The sequence below is a fragment of the Idiotropiscis lumnitzeri genome, chromosome 21 (genome assembly GCF_059441095.1).
Source record: "Idiotropiscis lumnitzeri isolate Australia: NSW breed Sydney's pygmy pipehorse chromosome 21, RoL_Ilum_1.0, whole genome shotgun sequence".
Taxonomy (NCBI): Eukaryota; Metazoa; Chordata; class Actinopteri; order Syngnathiformes; family Syngnathidae; genus Idiotropiscis; species Idiotropiscis lumnitzeri.
Window position 1 is genome coordinate 12,612,317 of NC_142411.1, and position 22,792 is coordinate 12,635,108.

The 22,792-nt window shown below is 45.6% G+C and overlaps 1 protein-coding gene across 4 annotated transcripts in view; it reads left to right on the top strand.

Annotated features, from left to right (window-relative positions):
• The window catches only part of ube2j1 (ubiquitin-conjugating enzyme E2, J1), an 89,838-nt gene that overhangs the window by 54,660 nt on the left and 12,386 nt on the right, over window positions 1-22,792 (top strand). For 3 of the 4 annotated variants that reach the window (XM_088285449.1, XM_088285451.1, XM_088285450.1), the window contains one exon: window positions 13,036-13,939. The exons of the other annotated variant lie outside the window; for it this stretch is intronic. In XM_088285449.1, coding sequence (XP_088141575.1) covers window positions 13,036-13,317 — 282 coding nt within the window. In that variant the 3' untranslated portion in view covers window positions 13,318-13,939. Of the gene's footprint in view, window positions 1-13,035; window positions 13,940-22,792 lie in introns of those variants that run through there. 4 annotated transcript variants of the gene reach the window in all.

The window sequence follows — 22,792 nt, forward strand, 5'->3', positions numbered from 1 at the left end:
AAATAAAGATAACATAGTAAAGGTAATTATCATAACGTACTAATCTTTGGACATGCCATTAAAATAATGCTCAGCGTCGACAATATTATAATGATTCAATATTTTATAGGAAGAATGTCACAATCTCGATTTGAAATCAGATCAAATCTCGTCATTTTCATGATATGTATTGAGGGGGAGAAGATCGGGTTTTTAAAGAAACAGACTGGTTAAGATTAATTTTCCAGTATTCAGTCTGTGTATATAATGTGTGTATATAGGAATAAAGTGTAAAAATCAATGGCATCTGATTTCCTGACAAAAAAAAGTTTAAATCAAAACTATGACATACTCTACACTGCCATATCAGACTGTTTAAAAAAAATCCCCAAAAATATCAAATAAAATAACTTTTCTATCCATTAGCCAGTAAGTGTCACTACCATTACAATGAAAATAGGTTTGTAGATGTTTTCAGGGCTGGGCTATCATCAAATCTAAAATAAATGTTGAGAAAATATGATAATATGTGTTAGATTAGGTATTATCATGCTGAATAATCAGACTTTGCGGCACTGTAATGGCCACGCCCTTCACCACACAGTCACAATATTCGGCATAGAGCAAGCTCAACATCTTGAAACTTTTCTGACCAATTTTCAGTTGGATTTGTTCAACAGGTTCCGTGCAGTACATTAAAATGTTAGAAATGACATTTGTAGGTGGTGCTATATATGTAACGGAATATTACTATTTAGATCTCTTAAGGTTGCAACTATTTGTTTACATGAGATTTTTTTTTTTTTTGGTGGATGTGAAGGGGAGTTATAAAGCATTTCCTCCTTTGTAGTGAAGGAAATATTAAACGTAATATTATTGCCCCGCATTGTCATATAGTAATTTGAAAACAAAAAAAAATGTTTTGAGAGCACAAAGTTTGGTGAGTTTTCATGCAAGTATAGCGCCCCAAAAATGCGATCAAAGGCGGAGAAAAAAATAATAATTTCTACAAAAATAATAGGGACCTCGCAACCTCTAAAACTTAGACATCATATTGCTTTCCCACATTGTGTTTATTCCGCCAATGATTGGGCATAATGGACTGTCTCGTGGGAGAAAGAAAGAGGAAAAAGGTGGGCAGGGGGAGGGATAGAGGGAAGAGGAGGGGAGAGGACGAGCAAACGGCGGCGGTTCGAATCCCGGCGCGGGCTGGTAAGTTTTTGATCCGTGTGACCTTTCTGACTCGAGTTTCCATGTCCGAACACGCATTTCAAAGTCCCCAACAAGTTAAACTATTGATTATATTGATTTATTGATTGATTGATTTGTTTTTGTTTAGTTTTTTCAAAGTCTGATACATTGTATCACAGTGTAATACAGTAATACCCCGCTACTTCGCGGTTCACCTTTCATGGCTTCAGTGCTTTGCGGGTCTAAAAAATATTCGGGGGCATTGTAGTTTCGCCGAGCGGCACGAGGGGGCGCTGGTTAGACGGCCGGCGTGCGCCGGAGAGGAGAGTGGACGAAGAAGAGAGTGGACGAAGAAGAGCACGTTCCCCCGGACACGATTGGTGGCGACGTTTCGCGCGGTTCGGACCGTACCAGAGCTCCGGCCGGCGTGCGTGGCAGTTAAGCCGTAGAGGAGCACCTTCCCCGGGCACGGGCGGTGCCAAGCGGCCCCGATTGCGATTGCGATGTGCGCATGCGCAATAGTCACATCGTAGGACGTGCGGTTTCTTTTCTTTTTTTTTTAGAAGACGGAAACTTTTGGTTTGTTTCGTAAAAGCAGGACTCTATACTATACTCTACATTGTTGGGACTACACAGACCGTCTTGCTCACGCTCCCTGCTAATTAGTCAACGTATTTCTATCAAGTGGCCATCCCAGAGCTGTATAATAAACAAAGCAAAGTCTTCCCAAACAGAGCTATTTGAGTCACCTGGTGAAATTTTTCTCGTTTCAATATTGCAATGTACATCGCAGCCTCCCCAAAAATTGCAATGTCATTTTTTTCCAATATCGTGCAGCCCTAATGCAAGCAGCGCAAAAAATATATATTATTTGTCTGTTGTTCCAACCCCCCCCCAAAAAAAAAAAAAAATCAGACATTAGAGATGACAGTCCTTTTTGACAGTTGTCGTGCAGATGATAGTCCTACATCATCTGCACAACCGTATTGTACTTCCCAGCTCTGAGCACAACTCTAACAGAAAAGAATATAATACAACTTGTATACTTAAAATCTTAATTGGATTGCCTTTATGAACATAAAGCTCAAGGACCATATATTCAGTCGAGGTCCAAATGGATAGAAGAACGAGGTAAAAACTGAGCAGAGTTTTTGGTTGCAATTGTTTAGTGCATTTTAAAATGAAACCAATACTACCACAATGCAGAGTTGTATTAATACAATGAAACGATAGATAAAAAAAAGAAATACGACCAAATTTCCCTCTTCTTGGCATTTTTTTTAAACATAGTAGGTAGTGAAATCAGAGGAGTAACACAGGAGCACTGTGCTGAAGAAAACTAAAATTGCCGCTGGTATTGGTTTTTAATTTTGTTTTCATTTCACCTTTATCCGAAACATTTTGTTTTTGTTCACGAATATGGGTAATTTGATAGTAGTAAATTGGTCTACACAATGAATGCAAAAGGGAAACAAATCTTTAAATGTGAGGAGGAACTTATTTTTTAATTATCTTTTGTTAGTACTATAACAGTATATAACAAAAAACAATTGTGTTTTACAATTATGACGAGGGCTAGTGGCAATCATGTCGTGTTTTGCTACTTTGAGTAGTAGAATTTCCTAGTTGTTCCTGAACACATCGCTCCTTCGATGTCGAACATGGAATACGCACATTGTTTTGGTTGTTAAAAAACGTTAGTTCACTGAATAATGCCTCCTTAATCCATATTAGACGTTACAATATGTTAGCATAGCAAAAAGGACATCGTGTCCGTGGACATCAAACACACATCTGTGTATGCATGTGTGTGAACATGGCAGTAATTTTTAAAAAGGCATCACCCACAACGTGCTTCCTTTCTCGATGATCGTTAATCCTTACGTGTGACTAAGATTACCAGTCTAACTGTCTCCATTTCATTAACTAGCGCTTTTGTGCTGGAAGTTACTACACACTTTCAACTTTAGTCCGCATAGTATTCTTATATGGAACAATAGATATGTGCTCTGCAAAGGCAAGTCTCTATTCTTGCGACATTGGAAGGAAAAAAATATTTGGTCAATTACCCAACTACTTGATGACAGAGGGAACTTGCTGTCTCATGCAAACTTTTGTCTCAAATATGGTTTATCTTGTACACAAGCAAAGTTTTACAGAGTGATAAAACCAATCAAATCGTTGGTTCAAAACATAGATTGACAATTTTATATGAGAGATTTGAATATTCTCCAATTTGAAAACAATGACCTTTTGACTCAGGAAAAAACAAACAAGATGTGGCGCCTTTCCCAAAACTGATACTCTTTTTTCAATTAGATCAAATCAGAACTCCGTTATCCAGTTATTTTAACAATCTGACATAAATCTACTCTCGTTGCACACTTGCCTCTAATCTCGTTGCACACTTGTGTACAATGACAATAAAGGGATTTCTGAGTCTGATTCTCTAAAGAAAAGTTATCAGTCCCAAATTAAAAAAAAAAAGTCTACTTAATATTTTTAAGCAACATTTATGCATCCAATGAGCTGCTAAGATGGACATTTGGCATTGATTACAACAATTGCATTTTCTGTGAATGCTATATTGAAACTACTGTTCATCTTTCCTTTAAATGTACTTACACAACGGCTTTCTGGAAGGACCTTCTGGACTGGATCTCAACAAAAATCGTTCTTTCTATTCCTCTTTCAAAGGAAGTTTTGGTTTTGGTCTCATTTTGAAGGACAATGCATGTGTTAAACAATTTGTTATTGTTAGCTAAATATTTCATCCTCCAGATGGAAATACAGTGAACCCTCGCTACTTCGCGGTTCACCTTTCGCGGGTTCAGTGCTTCGCGGGTCTAAAAAATTTTCGGGGGCATTGTAGTTTCGCCGAGCAGCACGACGGGGCGCTGGAGCGGTTAGACGGCTGGCGTGCGCCGAAGAAGAGCGTGGGCGAAGAGGAGAGTGGACGAAGAAGAGCACGTTCCCCCGGACACGATCGGTGGCGACGTTTCGCGCGGTTCGGACCGTACCAGAGCTCCGGCCAGCGTGCGTGGCAGTTAAGCCGTAGAGGAGCACCTTCCCCGGGCACGGGCGGTGCCAAGCGGCCCCTAAGTTTAACCGAATGGAAGCTCCGGAGGAGGAGGGCGGGCGTGCGTCACAGTTAAGCCGAATTGGAGCACCTTCCGCCCGGGCACCAGCGGAGCGCGAGGCTGTCAGTTATGAATGAATAAATAAATAAATAAATAAAGAATGCCACCTTTCATTTCACAGGGCACACCGGATGGCGTACCAGCAGGTAAAAGTCGGAGTAATTAAATAAATACAAAAAGAATGGCTGGGGAATAAAAAAATAATACGTTTTAATATTAATTTTTTTTTTTTGTTATAACATGAATTTCACTCTCTCTCTCTCTCTCTCTCTCTCTACCCGTATATATATATAATCTAATCTAATCTCTCTAATCTCGTTGCACACTTGAGTACAATGACAATAAAGGGATTTCTATTTCTATATATATATATATTTATTTATTTATTTATATTTATTATATATATTGTATATTTTTTTAAGCATTTTTGAAGGTGCGCCGCTACTTCGCGTTTTTTCAGTTTTTGCGGGTGGTCTTGGTCCCCATTAACCGCGAGAACCGAGGGTTCACTGTAATACAATACAATACAACACAACTTTATTTACTCGACCGCAACTCGACCACATGAGGTGTCAAACTTAACATTTGGCCTGTCCAAATTGGCCACGGTCAATGTTCGGAGGCCACATGAAAAGGACCCTTTGAATACGTCGACGGCCCAAGCCTACGATTGTTTTTTTGCTTGCAGTCGAGTCGCGCCAGAATTGACGTCATCGGGCCGACAACTGCTGCCGAAAATAAGGCCTTTGGACATTTTCATTCTCAATAAATAGTCGGAGACGTTAAGCAGACGCTCTACCAAGACGAGTACGGTGGTCACGTGATAAACGACGATTAGTAAGGAGTTAGCGCCAATCTGTATGAGTACCCTACTACATAGTGCGGGATTAATAGTGAACGACGGGTAGCGGGCCAAAAAAGGAGGTAACTTCAGAGTCGCATGAAAGATGCACATTCACTCACTGATGTCTACAATTTTCAGGAACAATATACAAACAAACCGGTTGTTTGAAATTTTAACCGTGAACTCAAAGTGGAGTAGCACACTGTGTGGACGTGATCATGGAACTTACCTGGACTCTTGAGGTTGTATTTACTCTCCATAACCATAAAGCACTTGAAAGAAGATTAATATATTAATTCGCTATTTAATGATCAGCCGACAACGTTTGGGTCATCCGAAATTTAGCTATTTGCTCAGCTGAAAGCCTGGTCGGGTCGATCCCTTTTGCATACACTCAGGCACCGACCTAAACGAACTATGCTCAATATATGGTTTGTTTTCAAACTGAGTTTTAAATCTGTATTTTAAAAAATCCGAAGTCGTTTGGGTGACGACAAAGACAAAACTGTAAAGTAGGTGGAGCCCACAATATTGACACGATGTAACATAGACCTATAGACCTAAATACTAGACACCACATAAAGCTAGACTGACTAGATAATCCCTGCGTCGTCATGTCCGCCATTTTGAATGTGGCCAATCGGCCTATGAAATAATGCAAGCATCGGAACTGAATTCCATGAAGCGACAGCCGATAAAGGGTACAAGTTAATGTCCCTCGTTTACTCATTGTCACTCTCTCTCACACACACACACACATATTTTAACAGTTTGATTTACTTAAGAAATTACTTGCGTATTTTGCAAATATTGTACAATATTAGCTGTGCATCATCTGAGAACAAAACATCTTGCTGGAGTGTGGTTCAAGAAAAAAATTCTGTAAAGATGTTTCCGTTTTGATCATAGGTGTCAAACTCTGGCCCATGGGCTAAATTTGGCCCGCGAGGCTATACCAAATGACTACTATACCATTTACATTCTATATAACAGTGTTGGAGTCGAGTCACCGTGGAAATGAGAAGTAGTAAATCAACCTTTAAAAGCCAAACTTACACCAATGCGTGTTTGTTTTTTGTGCTCAAGAAGAAAAGGGTCAAGTAAAGACTCAACAACTGATTAGAGTTCCGATATTTTGTTTCTTCAATTTCTGGAGTTCAGGAAATAGTACAAAGACAGATATCTGGGCGGCTTTTTCTTAATCTCACGAGAAACTGCACTCGGGCAAGCACGGTCGAAAAATGCGCGCCATCTTTCAGCCCAGCTTCAGTTTTTTATGTCATGGGTAATGTAGGTTGAATCGGTCGTCCTCGCTCCCTCCCACGGCACGGGTCCACGTCCAAGGGAAGGTTTTCCCCAGGTTAGTCATCGTCTGGATAGTTGATGATGGTCGATTCCCGTCTGGTCCCTTAGACTGGCACGCCAAGGCTGGCCTTCTCCGGCGGGCCGTCCCTCCGCTGGCATTCTTCTGTAATCTTGTCGGTGTGCATGTGTGCGTGTGTATGTGCAAGTGTATGTGTGTATATGTGTGTGTATGTGCATGTGTAGGTGCAGGTGTATGTACAGTGAAACCCCGACTTTTACCTGCTGGTACGCCGTCCGGGGTGCCCTGTGAATGTTATGATCCTCCAGCAGAGCTGGAGGATTGAGCAGGACTCTCCAAACGCAGACACGGGAAAAAAGGTGGTGATACAAAGATATTTATTATAATCACAATATAGTCAATATCCAATTAAAATCTAAGACTATGATGGTCTATCGGCTAGAATATATATAATACCAATCTATCTGCAGAAAGAACGTAAAGCGCTGGTGGAACACTCACACCAGGAAAAGGGAATAACTATAGAACGAAAAACGCTCGCAAAAGGCAAGGAATGACTAACGAAGATTGCTTACCACGGAAGGATAAGAGGAGACCAATCATCGACAGAAAAAGAGAACAGAAAACGAGCCGAGCTGTAGCTGAAAGAAAAACACGACAACAATAAACACTTGAACAAGATAACGATCGAAGTACGGGAGCATGAGTAAGTAGGATAACAATCCGACGCCAGGTAGTCAGTGTAGGTGGATTATATAGTGAGTGTAATCAGTAAGTGAATGGGAATCCGGTGCGGGGCTGGTGGGCGCGTCTCGCAGCAGCTGACGGCATGGCGCGAGACGATCGCTGGAGGAACGCCCACACAGCTGAAAAAACAAAAACACACGCTGCATGACAGGCACGGATCATGACAGTGAAATGAAAGGTGGCATTCTTCATTTATTCATTTATTCATTCATAACTGGCAGAATCGCGCTCCGCCGGTGCCCGGGCGGAAGGTGCTCCTATTCGGCTTACTGTGACGCGAGCATGCCCTCCTCCTCCGCCGGCCGGTCTCCTTCGGAGCTCACGCACGGTCCCAAACGAAGCAGAATGTCGCAGCGCGAGTACCCGGGCGGAAGTTGTTTCTCTTCGGCTTGACTGCCACACACGCCGGCCGATCTCCTTCGGAGCTCACGCACGGTCCCGAATGAAGCAAAATGTCGCCCCCGATCGTGTCCGTCGCCACCAATCGTGTCCGGGGGAACCTGCTCTTCTTCGTCCACTCTCCTCTTCGGCGCACGCCGGCCGTCTAACCGCTTCAGCGCCCCCTTGTGCCACTCGGCGAAACTACAATGCTCCCGAATATTTTTTAGACCCGCGAAGCACTGAACCCGCGAAAGGTGAACCGCGAAGTAGCGGGGGTTCACTGTATCTGTAAAGATTTCACCGAACCGTCCGGTTCTTGTACGCCTGTTTAAAGCCGACGTCGTGGGTATCCATGGACATACGCGTACGCGTAAAAACCAAACTGTAAACGACCAAACAATGTAAGTGCACTTACAATTGTTTAATACTTCGTACTTACTTTTTATGGAGACGCGACGCTTGGAAATGTGCGCAGCTCGTGTGTAACGTGACGAGACGGGCCGGGATTGGCTCATGCGCCCCACCCTCCAAGTAAGATAAGGGCCACGATTGGTTTATTTGCCCCACTTCTAAGTCCGGAAGTCGAAGATGATTGGCGCTTTTACCCCTCTTTGTGAAGCTGTTAGGAACGTGTTAGGATTCACGTTAGGAATGGTTAGGACCCTGTTAGGACTGTGTAAGCAACTGTGAGGAAGTGTTAGGATTTGGTTAGGAACTGTTAGGACTTGGTTAGGAATGTTTTCCGCCTTTTCTGGTAGGGTCACCCATGGCAAACAGGTCCTAGGTGAGGGTCCAGACAAAGCACAACATTTTTGGACCACGTTTTGCCTTGCCCGGACGCGGGTCACCGGGGCCCCTCTCTGGAGCCAGGCCTGGAGGTGGGGCTCGTCGGCGAGCGCCTGGTGGCCAGGCCTGCACCCATGGGGCTCGGCCGGGCACAGTCCGAAAAGGCAACGTGGGTCCCCCTTCCCATGGGCTCACCACTTGTGGGAGGGGCTAAAGGGGTTGGGTGCCATGTGAGTCGGGCAGCGGCAAGAAGCAGGGACCTTGGCGCTCTGATCCCCGGCTACAGAAACTAGCTCTTAGGACATGGAATGTCACCTCTCTGGCGGGGATGGAGCCTGAGCTGGTGTGCGAGGCAGAGAAATTCTGACTAGATATAGTCGGGCTCACCTCCACACACAGCTTGGGCTCTGTTTCCAGTCCTCTTGAGAGGGGTTCGACACTCTTCCACCCTGGAGTTGCCCAAGGTGAGAGACGCCGAGCAGGTGTGGGTATACTTATTGCCCCCCGGCTTGGTGCCTGTACATTGGGGTTCACCGCGGTGGACGAGAGGGTAGCCTCCCTCCACCTCAAGGTGGGGGGGATGGGTACTGACTGTTGTTTGTGCTTATGCACCAAACAGAAGTTCAGAGTACCCACCCTTTTTGGAGTCTTTGGAGGGTGTGCTGGAGAGCGCTCCCCGTGGAGACTCCCTCGTTCTGCTGGGGGACCTCAATGCTCACGTGGGTAATGACAGTGAGACCTCGAAGGGCGTGATTGGGAGGAACGGCCCCCCAATCTGAACCCGAGTGGTGTTCTGTTACTGGACTTCTGTGCTCGTCATGGATTGTCCATAACGAACACCATGTTCAAACATAAGGGTGTCCACATGTGCACTTGGCACCAGGACACCCTAGGCCGCAGTTCGATGATCGACTTTGTAGTCGTGTCATCGGATTTGCGGCCTCATGTTTTGGACTCTCGGGTGAAGAGAGGGGCGGAGCTGTCAACTGATCAACACCTGGTGGTGAGTTGGCTCCCATGGTGGGGGAAGATGCCGGTCCGACCCGGCAGACCCAAACGTATTGTGAGGGTCTGCTGGGAACGCTTGGCAGAATCGCCTGTCAGAAAGAGTTTCAACTCCCACCTCCGGTAGAACTTTGCCCACGTACCCGGGGCGGCGGGGGACATTGAGTCAGAGTGGACCATGTTTCGTGCCTCCATTGTTGAGGCAGCCGATCTGAGCTGTGGACGTAAGGTGGTCGGTGCCTGTCGTGGCGGCAACCCCCGAACCCGCTGGTGGACACCGGCGGTAAGGGATGCTGTCAGGCTGAAGAAAGAGTCCTATCGGGCCTTTCTGGCCTGTGGGACTCCGGAGGCAGCTGACAGGTACCAACTGGCCAAGTGGAATACGGCTTCGGTGGTTGCCGAAGCAAAAACTCGGGCGTGGGAGGAGTTCGGTGAGGACATGGTAAACGACTTCCAGACGGCTTCAAAGAAATTCTGGTCCACCATCCGTCGTCTCAGGAGAGGGAAGCAGGGCACCATCAACACTATTTATAGTGAAGATGGGGTGCTGCTGACCTCGACTCGGGACGTTGTGAGTCGGTGGGGAGAATACTTTGAAGACCTCCTCAATTCTACCGACACGCCTTCCATTGAGGAAGCAGAGCCTGAAGACTCCGTGGTGGACTCACCTATCTGAAGGAACCGAGGTGCTTAACAAGCTCCTCGGTGGCAAGCCCCCGGGGGTGGATGAGATCCGCCCGGAGTTCCTTAGGGCCCTGGATGTTGTGGGGCTGTTATGGTTGACACGCCTCTACAACAACTTTTTAAGAAGGGGGACCGGAGGGTGTATTCCAATTATAGAGGAATCACACTCCTCAGCCTCCCTGGTAAGGTCTACTCAGGGGTCTTGGAGAGGAGGGTCCGTCGGGGGGTTGAATCTCAGATCCAAGAGGAGCAGTGCGGTTTTCGTCCTGACCGTGGAACAGTGGACCAGCTCTACACTCTCTGCAGGGTCCTTGAGGGTGCATGGGAGTTCGGCCAACCAGTCTACATGTGCTTTGTGGACTTGGAGAAGGCGTTTGACCGTGTCCCACGGGGATTTCTGTGGAGCGTGCTTCGGGAGTACAGGGTACCGCGCCCCTTGATACGGGCAGTTGGGTCCCTGTACCACCGATGTCAGAGTTTGGTCCGCATTGCCGGCAGTAAGTCGCATTCGTTTCCAGTGAGGGTTGGACTCCGCCAAGGCTGCCCTTTGTCACCAATTCTGTTCATAACTTTTTTGGACAGAATTTCTAGGCGCAGTCGAGGCGATGAGGGGATCCGGTTTGGTGACCTCAGTATTTCATCTCTGCTTTTTGCAGATGATGTGGTACTGTTGGCTTCCTCAAGCCGTGATCTCCAACTCTCATTGGAGCGGTTTGCAGCCGAGTGTGAAGCGCCTCCAAATCTGAGACCATGGTTCTCAGTCGGAAAAGGGTGGAGTGCCCTCCCCAGGTCGGGGAGGAGATCCTGCCCCAAATGGAGGAGTTTAAGTATCTTGGGGTCTTGTTTACGAGTGAGGGGTGGATGGAGCGAGAGATCGACAGGCGGATCGGTGCAGCCTCCGCTATGATGCGGACGCTGTATTGGTCTGTTGTGGTGAAGAGGGAGCTGAGCCAAAAGGTGAAGCTCTCGATTTACCGGTTGATCTACGTTCCTACTCTCACATATGGTCACGAGCTGTGGGTCGTAACCGAAAGAACAAAATCTCGGATACAAGCAGCCGAAACGAGTTTCCTCCGCAGGGTGTCTGAGCTCTCAATTAGAGATAGGATGAGAAGCTCGGTCATCCGAGAGGGACTCAGTGTCGAGCTGCTGTTCCTCCACGTTGAGAGGAGCCAGATGAGGTGGCTCGGGCATCTGATTAGGATGCCTCCTCGACGCCTCCCTGGTGAGGTGTTCCGGGCATGTCTTACCGGCAGGAGGCCCCGAGGACGACCCAGGACACGCTGGAGAGACTATGTCTCCTGGCTGGCCTGGGAACACCTGGGGATCCCTCCGGCAGAACTGGAAGATGTGGCTTAGGAGTGGGAAGTCTGGGCTTCCCTGCTGAAGCTGCTGCCTCCGCAACCCGACCCCAGATAAGCGGCGGATAATGGATGGATGGATGGAGGACTTTGTTAGCAACTGTGAGGAAGTGTTAGGATTTGGTTAGGAACTGTTAGGACTTGGTTAGGAATGTTTTCCGCCACATGCATTGTGTGTGCGTGCGTGCATTTATCACTTTGTCTGTGTGGTGGCTTATTCATGAGACGATGTGTGACCTGGTAAGTATATTCTCCACCCACCCGATTGGCTGTCACCGACATGACTTGGCCAGTAGTTCACATCATCCTATGCGCACGTAATAGACAAAGAAACAAATTTTCCGCCTCAAATGCTTCAAACGCACCGCCGGTCACACAACTGCACCTGACCTCCAAACTGCATTGACTACACATTGAAGCACTCCGCCGGGAACGATGAGCCAGCTTTTGGTCTGCATGTAGCATAAAATGAAAAGGCTTTCGCCGCCCCCAGTTTGAAAACCATCTGGCTTAATGTGAGAGAAGTTTCTGTAAAACAACTAGGCAAGCTGCACAAATGAATCAACCAGCCAAGACTGTCTTTGTCTCTCGCGAGGAGCAGTCCGCCGGACCTCAGTGAGATGGCCCAGAGAAAAGCTAAAAGCTCTCCTCCTTTTTTCCTGCAACACATCAAAGCAATTTGAATATGCAAACTCATACAGAATAGAAAATTTGAACACTTTGACTTCATCACACCTGTCCACATGCTTCCTGTTATTCTAACGGTTTCAGCTTACAAGACATTTTTTGGTTCACACATCTGCTAAGTTCGAGCTGACCGGTTTCCTGTTCTTAACGGTTTGAGATGTGCACCTGTTTTGTGGCTCTCTCCCAGCACAGAAACTTCTGTTGCTTCTGAGAGGTACATGTTTTTGTGATCTTCTATTGACCTTTAAGCAAAAACTTGATAACATGACAAACTTAATTACTTCAACACTTAATCTTTAGTTTTTTGGGTACATCGAACTTGATTCATGTTCGTGTGTGGGTTCCATTAAAATTAACTGTCACAGCGAGTAACCAACATTTGTGTTGGTAGCAGTAAAATCAATACAAAGTTGGCACTCTAGTACGTATTGTAACTGACATTATTAAACTGAAGCCATTTTTTTAAATTCTGCTTATGAGACTGGAGCAAGAATTTAGGCATTCTACTCTCATTAACTTATTTAACCACTGATTTTTGGTATCATTGCGACCGAGATAACATTGCTGTTACTTGACTAAATGTAAAAACAAGGGAAATTGCAACTAATTTTCTCCAAAATAAGGCTGTACTTTGGTCAGTTGTTTGGATGGCATGCAATGGGAAAAAGTTATTTAACCAAACAGTTGAAAAATATTACATTATGGAGGTATTACTGCAATACCGTAAAGCTGCAATAATATTCCTCAAGCTTATCATACCGTCATAATATTATATATGGCCTGTGCCAGATTGTTAGTTTGATTCTCAGTTCCCTCATGGTCTTGTCTTTGAACAATAGGAAGTAGGAAAAAAGGGTCAAAAAGTGCATCAAGTTAATCGCATGTACCTTTTATCCTCCTCTACAGGCAGATGTTTTAACAGCCACCGGAGTAGAGAGGCCGCAAATTCCTTTGTCTCCGAGTACTAGTCGTCCTCACAATCTCCAGCAGCGCCGTGCCCAACACGCCCATAGAGAATACAGAGAAGACCCAAACAGGCCACCCTTCATTGCAGGGGTTCACGAGCCGCAAGATGATAGCCACGCAAGCTCGGCCATGCTCATAGTGGTGCTCACTTTGGTCCTGGCTGCACTTATTTTCCGAAGGATTTACCTGGGCCATGAGCACAAGTTTGATTATGAGCTGTGACTTTTCTAGCTAATATTTTGGTCCTAAATCAGCCCCTCCATTCCACTTCTAGCACCATGAGTAGCTGCATTTGCACCAGCGATTCAGGAGTCACTGGAACATTTAACTATCTTTTTTTCTCATTAGCACGTGGTCCCATCACCTTGATATTGTTTCCTGCAGAAGGTGTGGATGTGTCCCACTCAATGCAGCATCTGCTGTTTGTCCTTTTTTTAATCAATGTGAATTTTTGTCCTGCCTTTAAATTATTGCATTATTGATATGGTATGTAATCATCTGTTGTCAGATTAATTTGTTATCCTGACAATTTACTCCCTATTTACTGTTGTTGACGTTTATAGTTGTCAACTGGAATCTGTTTCTGCCACTGATGAATATGTATGAATATGTGGGTCTTTTCTACGGGTAGATGTGGAAGAGGGTCTGGCCCAATTTGGTGATGAAATTCAAGCTTCTACATAACTAATGAAGAGCTGGCAGTAGATGTTGCATCGCTTTAAGATTTGAGATCATAGCATTTGAGTTGAAAAGAAACTATATTGAAAGTCGTTTCAATTCAAGCCATCATCGCTCCCAGCGCGTTTCGTACTTGTATATCTGCAAATAAATTATTTCCCCATTATTTCCCCTCTCTGAGGCTGGTTTTATTGTTTTACAGCAGGAGTCACCAGTGTGGTTCAAAAAACAAGTTACCAGTAATGCCCGGCTTGCTTAGTCGCTAAGATCCAAGCTGAACAATTGTGCACTTCTGTCACCTTTTAAGCGCTGGCACGCACTATGCTCACGCATTGGTTTCTACACTCACTCATTCATTCCCACCCCAGTCCAATCAACAAACAGCACACCACACCATTCTCAATTCACTGAGTCTCAGTAAGGCGACCGAGAGGGCACACTCACTTGTTCGCCTATAGTTTGAAGCACACATAAATACACATATATGTATTCACACTCCATTGACGAGACGCTGCAGGCGACATGTATATCGCCCCCCCGCCCCCTTTCAGGAGGTCTAAAAATGGTCGTACTTTACAACGTCAGGTTGATTTTCATGTGACATGTTTTTCATTTTTTATTATTTATGAGTCGAATGCCCAATGTAGGACCACAATTGTGTTGAGACTTACCGTATTTTCACGACCATAAGGCGCATTTTAAAGTCCCAAATCCTCCCCAAAACAGACGTGGCGCCCTGTACTGGGAAGCGTTGTGTACAGACTGAAACCCATGGGACTGTAGACATACTATGTTGCTCGGCCCCTTCACGTCCTTCACCTGAACGCTGAGCACCGGTTCCCCTCAAGGATGCATACTGAGCCCTCTCCTATATGCCCCCTACACCTATGACTGCAGCCCGGCCCACTGTAACACCATTGTCAAATTTGCTAACGATACGACAGAGACTAACGGCTTGATGTGAGGACAACAGACTGCAACTCAACATTGCAAAAACGAAGGAGATCGTCATTGACTTCAGGAGGAACAAGACTGTGCCAACTCCCCTCTACATCAAAGGTGTGTGTGTGGAGAGGGTCCACACATAAAAGTTCCTGGGAGTACACATCTCCGATGACCTCTCCTGGACACACAACACCACGGCAGTGATTAAGAAGGTCCACCAGCGTCTGCGCTTTCTGAGGGTCCTCAGGAAATTCAACCTGGACAAGAAGCTGCTGCTGGCCTTCTACCACTCGTCCATCGAGAGCCTGCTGACCTACTGTGTCTCCACCTGGTACAGCGGCTGCACTGAGGCAGACAGAGTGAGGCTCCAGAGGACGGTAAAAACAGCTCAAAGGATTATTGGCTGCCCCCTCCCCTCCCTGTCGGACGTCTATACCACCCGGTGCCTCAGCAGAGTTCTCAATATCATCAAAGACGATACTCACCCGAACTCACACCTGTTCAACCTGTTGCCCTCTGGCTGGCGCTACAGGTGCATCAAATCAAAGACTAATAGACTGAAAAACAGTTTCTTTACAAGAACCATCTCCATGCTGAACTCTCACAAACACACACAACCACCCTTACCTTGCAGAACGGCGACATAAGTCTTTTTGTTTATCCAATTTTGTGTTTATTTTCTATTTCATTATTTATTCTTTAATTAATCAAGTTTATATATTTAATAAATTTATTGTTGTATTGCACTGGAGAGGTGTCAAGGGAGAATCACACCAAATCTGGTGGAGTGACCCACGCCTCGACAAGTAGGAAATTTAGGGACAATAGACACGGACACCAGGTGGCAAGCCTCCGGCCAGGAGAGATGAAACCTCAGTGATCAGGTCGGATCTCTGAACCTTCTATACTCTCCGGGCCTTTTATTGAGAATCATAGGGTATGTCAACACATTACAATCAATACAGAAATTAATACAGGTTTACACAACAGTATCAAAGGTACATTTATTCTCAAGGGTATGTGTATTCTGGTCACAGCTGGTGTTTATCCGGTCCACATCCGCCCCCCTTTCATGTTTGTTTAGGGTGGAGTTTGTTCGGTTGCCCTGACCTGGGTGGTTGTCCTGACCTAGGTGCAGGTGGCTGTGTTCTGTTTTGTTCCCAGAATTGTCAGTTAATGTGTGAACCGAAATTAGCAACAAAATCCTATACGATAGTGTTGTGTGATGTTAGACTTATTCTCTACATTACATTTGATAATATGATTGTTCCTATAATATTCTTCACAAGAGGGGAGCTCTGTAATCTTGTTGCACACTGTACAATGACAAATTTCTGATAGGCTCCCAGAATGCCTCAGTACTCTTTTTGTGTTATTTCTATTTCTTGGGATATGAATGGCATGAGAGATGAATGTTTTCTGTTAATTGTATTTCTTTGTTTCATTGTTTGCTTGTATGCTGTTCAGTGATAGTTTTGGTTTTGATTTAAAACCGTGACTCTAAGGAGTGTGGTGACGAGTGAGATCCCTTCCCAGAAATTGGTTTTGTTGACATGAGACCTCTTGTAGCTTCAATGGTACCACCCTTGACAAAGATGCCTCCTTTGAATGAGAGCTAGCATGCACCTCATAGAGTGGCGCGGCTAATGTGTGTGTTAAATACAGGAATAGCTCCCACAACTGATGCTGTGCCCTTTGAAACGGGATGTCTTTTGGCTGTGGAAATACGTTATGTTTAAAATGACCTGTGTGAAATAAAGGTAACGTACTCTGCAGTGTTTCTTCATCACAAATCTCCATTCATTGATATTCTATTGTGATATGTCCGGTTTTGGACAGGTGTGATATTTATTGGATATTTATTTTGATATTTTGGGAGTATTAAAGGGCTAATTAAGATTTAAATGGAATTTTAGGTCACATCGCCACCGTAGGAACGGAACTCATTTGTAAATTGAGAACTTCCTGTACATAAATTGAGCTTTAAAAAATGGACCACCGGGCTGGAAGATCCCTTCAAGTCCTTTATTAGCGCCCTTAAAGACCTAGTGTGCAGTAAGTTCGGAAATGCCCAATGAAATCTTTTTGTGTCACAAGTAATTGCACGTAATACAATAATAAAGCATGAAAAAATATTTATCTTGGGTATTTTTGACAAAATAATTGTTTTCCCAATGTGAAATTCTGCCGAGCGACAAACCTGAATGTGTGACGTCATTCCAAGTGTAGCACGAGGGGTTGGATGAAGACAATTGAGAGAGTGAAATTTTGCTTCCTCTTAAATCAATCCACAATGCACTGCAACAGACAAGATACGACATGACCATGCCAGTTTCACTGAAGGCATTTTCTGACTACCATAAACAACAAAGGACGACAAAAAAAGTAGATAAATTTACATTAATCCCTTTAGTAATTAATTTCCGCTCACCTGCAACAGACGAGATACGACATGACCACGCCAGTTTCAATGAAGGCATTTTCTGACTAGGACCCCTTGAGCTAACTTCACCTGCCTGAATGGGTTTCTAAGTATCTTCTGACTCAAACTATTAACTTTGCAGCACTTCTTAAATGCCCAACACAAATTCGACAACATGTAATATTACCAAAATAGAAATAAATAAAAATATAGCGCCTTTTAAGTGGGCTTGCACTATGTTTCATAAACGGGCAAAAATTCCTGTTCATCCCACACAAGGCAACTATGGCAGAATTCAACACAGAAATTGTATTAAGAAGAAAAATTGACCCACAAAGCAAAATTTCAAACGTTTCTGAGGTGAACCAAGTATTTGAAGATTTGGAGGAAGATGAGCTTCTTCGATTTATTTTCATTGGACCATTCATGTACGAGTCAAATGCTCAGGAGACCGAAAATATTGTGCAGCTGTCAAATCAACATCCGGTAGGACGATTCTATAGGACATTTTGGCAGAACACCGGACATGGAGTGGAGGCTAGACTCATCAAGACTGAAAGAATGGTAAGATATATTGGCTGGGGTTATAAGCATTGCGTTATTGTTTTAAATTTGATGCTCTGGCGTGTTGTAAATGACGTCAAGTCAGATTATTCTGGTAGTACTGAGAACATATGTTATAGTGGGTTGGTTTCCTACGTTGTCATTGGTGAGGTATGTAAGGTACGTATACACACTTCATGGTTCGTACACCTATTACATGTCCTAATTAAAGCACTTTTTATGACTTTCAAGATCAATTTTCCAATTTATTCAGTACCCATTAAAAGGCTAAAACCAGTGTGAATCAATCCATAGCCATATTGTTTGAGGTCATCAAAAATAATGTACCAGTAGTTGTTATAAACTAAATGGGGCATAGAAAATTAAGCCGTGTTTCTGTAGATTACTCCATGTCATTGGTGTTTGCAAACGTATCTCCATTTGTGTTGTCCTATCAAATTTCTTGTTCTCTTCCTTAAAGTACTCAATGACATTGAACATCACCGGTTGATTTACACTGTATTTCTGCTCGTAAACTGCAATGTGATATAAATACACTCATCCACACAATGTAAATTTCACTCATTTATTAACAAAACTTACACATTAATATAAGGATAATAAATAGAGGAAAATATTTAGTTTTTCTCACTATACCTCAGTCACCTTTCATGAAGGAGATCTTGACTTATAACTGTTGCTATGATTTCGTCAATGTTACCTTTTCAATGTAATTAATAAAAAGACAACAGTTAACTTTTTGTGCTTTCTGTGAGGTAACCAGACAAATAGCCAGGAGCAAATTTTAAAAATATCCATCCATCCATCCATCTTCTGTACCGCTTCTCCTCACTAGGGTCGCGGGGGTGCTGGAGCCTATCCCAGCTATCTTCGGGCAGTAGGCGGGGGACACCCTGAACTGGTTGCCAGCCAGGGCACACAGAGACGAACAACCATCCGCTCTCACAATCATACCTAGGGGCAATTTAGAGTATTCAATCGGCCTAGTTTACCTTTATTGAAAATATATTTTATCATCTGGACCTAAGAGCTTGCTGTTCAAATATTTGGACTAGAAACTTCTGCTTTTAATGCATGTCTCTTTCTTTAGTTTATTTATGGTTTTCAAATCAGCTGGTGGCGTCAACTGTCGTATAGCCTTCATCTTCTCTGGGTCTGGCCGGATGCCAGACCTGTTGATGAGGTGTCCAAGGAATCGCAGCTGGCTCTGTTTAATTGAACGCTTATCTTTGGTGAGCTTCAGGCCAGAAGACTCGATGCATTGGATTACCTTCTCCAAGTTGTCGTCATTCTCCTTCTCGGTAGCCCCGTACACCAGGATGTCATCCATGAAGACCTCAACCCCTTCAAGGCCCTGTAGAGTCTCCATCATCTTCCACTGGAAGATCACTGGTGCACTTACAGCAGTCTGGATGGAGAGGTATCTGGAAGAACCCGCTGGCTGCATCCAAGGAAGAAAAGACTGCAGCTCTGCTGAGTTTCGCTATGATGTCATCAGCTGTGGGCAAAATGTATCGTTCTCGTTTAACAGCCTAATTCAGCCTTTTGAGGTCGACACAGATGCGGTTTTTCCTGTGCTTTTCTTCAGGACTGGCACCATAGGTGCACACCAGTCAGTGGGCTGTGTAATCCTTTCTATTATGCCATTTTGCTCCATTCTCTGTAACTCTTCTTTCACCTTTTGCAGCATGGGCAGAGGAACACGTCGCGCTTTGTGTACAGCATATGGTTGAACATTGTCTTTTAATTGTATTCGCACCGGTTCAGTCTTTAAAGTCCCACGTTCACCGTATGCTTGTATGTGGCCTCTGTTGGTCACCATCTCATCTACTCTCCTCACCAGGTTCATTTTCACAGACATTGGCTGGCTGAGGAGGTTATTCACCGTGCGACCACGGATAACAAACTGCGAGAGGGTGGGTTTTGCCTTAATAGGTAACTGTGCTTTGAATCTGACCTAAGCACTGCAATTCACCACCTGGGCTATCAAGTGGAATGTCAGCAGGCTGCAGTTCTGTTTTGGGGATGAGCGAGTTATAGGTCTGTTCGCAGATGACATTCACATCTGCCCTTGTGTCAATTTTAAATTCTGCTGGGGGTAGAACCCAGCAACAACTTCACGGCCCATTGCTTTGAAGACCCACTTGCTTTTCTCACTGACCCAAGGAAATACGGTTGCTGTTGCTCCGCTTGCTCTGTGACTTCACTCACCGTTTTTTTATTCCTACACAGTCTGCTCCAAATGTCCCACTTTGTTGCACGAGTTGCATTTGGATTTCTTAGCAGGACACACTTCATCCTTATTATGCTTGGCTTTTCCACATTTTCCACATTGTCCATTACAGCCCTCCCTTTGCTTGAAGTGTTGCTTGGTGCGCTTTTTAAATTTGTTGGTCACCTCATGTACCATCCCAGCTGCTTCTCCTTGCATGCTAATTTGGGGCGTCACCTCTTCACACTGCCTGACCATCTCAATAGTCAGCGCCAGTGTTAGGTCGTTCGTCAGCTGCAGTTTACGTGAAACTTCTTTGTCCAATATTCCCACGACGATCCTGTCGCGAATGTTCTCCTCTCGTGTCGCGCCAAAGTCACAATGTTCGGAGATTTCGTACAAGGCCCAAATGAAAGTCTCCGCCTTCTCGCCCGGCCGCTGTGCGCGCTGGTGGAAGCATGCGTTCATGTATCATATTCCGTCGTGGCTCAAAATAGTCGTCGAATTTGCCGGGCACTCGTTCAAAGTCATTTCTGTGTCCATCTTCGGCAAATCTAAACGACTTGTAGATGTTCTCGGACTCACTACCCATGGCGTATATCAGGCTGCTCACCTGCACCGCACCCTCTTCTCTGTCAAGTTTCGTAGCGGTCCTAAATCTCACAAATCGTTGCTTCCAGTCCGGCCACTCTCCAGGCTTATCAAAGGGGAAACTCGTCCGGGGATTAAACCTGGCCATTATTGCATCGAATTTACTTCTGACACCATGTAAATGATGACAAAGAGGCTCTTGTCTTATAACACGTCTTTTAAATTTCCGGTTCTGGCGCCGCGCGAGTGGCTGCCTGTTTTCAGCAGCGTGGCTCACTATTGAGCCTTTTTCGTGTGTTTTTTCCCTTTGACCCTGTTTTATTTTATTTTTACCTCATCTCAGCAATGGACATGCGGTGGTTTTACTGCTGTTGGGGGCTGTTTTTTGCGCGATCGTGTCCGGAGACGAAACTCGGAGCTACGGATCGATCGTGTACTCAAGAGATCAGCACTCCATGCTAACCCCGCGTCGGCTCCTGGAGCGAGACCCGATATCCCCCGCGAGCTGTGGAGGAAGAGACGGGGATGTCGTGCGGGGGCTAAACGCCAGGCAAGGAGGAGACGATACCACCCCGTCCTCCCGTCCGTTATTATGGGGAATGTTAGATCCCTCCCCAATAAAATGGACGAGCTAACAGCGCTAAGCCGGCACGAGAGGATTGTCCGGGAGGCTAGCTTGCTGGTGTTCACGGAGTCGTGGCTAACAGAGCTAACGCCGGACGCCGTCGTGAAATTGGACGGTTTCCAAATACTACGCGCGGACAGGACACTGGAGAGCGGTAAGAGGAAAGGGGGAGGGCTGGCTGTGTTTGTTAATGATAGATGGTGTCACCCTGGGCACATAACTGTTAAGGATCAACTTTGCAGTCGGGACATTGAGCTGATAGCTGTTAGTATGCGTCCGTTCTATTTACCGCGAGAGTTCAGTCATGTGATCGCGGTGGCAGCGTACGTGTCACCCTCTGCTAACAGTGAGACAGCCTGTGACGTACTGACTGCAGCTGTGAGCAGGCTACAAACACAGCACCCAAATGCCTTGCTCCTTATCTCTGGTGACTTCAATCATGCTTCTCCTTCCTCCTCTCTGCCTTCATTCACACAATATGTAACCTGCCACACCAGAGACAATAAAATATTGGACCTTTTCTATGCCAACACCAAGGAGGCGTACACATCACTGCCCCTCCCCCTGCTGGGCAACGCTGACCACAACTTGGTTGCTCTCCTGCCTGTGTCCAAACCTCTGGTCCGCAGGCAGCCAGCTGTGACACGCACAGTTCAGCGATGGTCCGGAGAAGCCGAGGAGGCCTTAAAGGACTGTTTCAACACAACTGTGTGGGAGGTATTCAGCGAAGATCACGGTGAGGACATTAATGGTCTAACAGACACAATTACAGACTATATTAACTTGTGCATGGAGAACACCATTCCCACCAGGACTGTAAGATGTTTCTCCAACAACAAACCCTGGATCACACCGGACATTAAAGCTCTCCTGATGGAGAAAAAGAGGGCTTTTGTGTCAGGCGACAAGGACGAGCTGAAGAGAGTGCAGCGTCAGCTGAGAAGGAGGATCCGAGAGGGGAAAAAGTCCTACAGGATGCGGATGGAGGAACAACTGCAGCGGAACAATGCCAGGGATGTCTGGAGGGGCCTGAAGACCATCTCAGGCCACGGACAACCAGATAAGACCCAGAGGGGGGGGGGGCTTCAGTGGGCAAATGAGTTGAACCTATTTTCCAATAGGTTTGATCAAATGCCTGACCCCGCTCAGGCTCCCCTGCTGCAGCCCCCACCAACCCCTCCTGCCACTGCGAACGAGACCCTCTCTCCCCCTCTCTCTCCCCTCTCTCTCTCCACAGGCTCCAGTTCCCAGCCTCATCAGACAACCATCACTTCCTCCTGCTCAGCCTTGTTCCTCACAACATCTCAGGTGACGAACCATCTGAGGAAAATGAAGGCGAGGAAGGCAGCAGGCCCAGATGGGATTAGCTCTCAGCTCCTCAAATCCTGCGCAGACCAGCTGTGTGGAATCATCCAGCACATGTTCAACCTGAGCCTGAAGATGGGCAGAGTCCCCCAGCTGTGGAAAACATCCTGCCTGGTTCCGGTTCCAAAGACACCTCATCCGAAGGAGCTCAACAACTTCAGACCAGTGGCGCTGACGTCTAATCTGATGAAGACCCTGGAGAGACTGGTCCTTGTCCATCTGCGCCCCCTGGTCAGCTCCTCAATGGACCCACTCCAGTTCGCATACCAGCCTGGCATCAGTGTGGATGATGCCA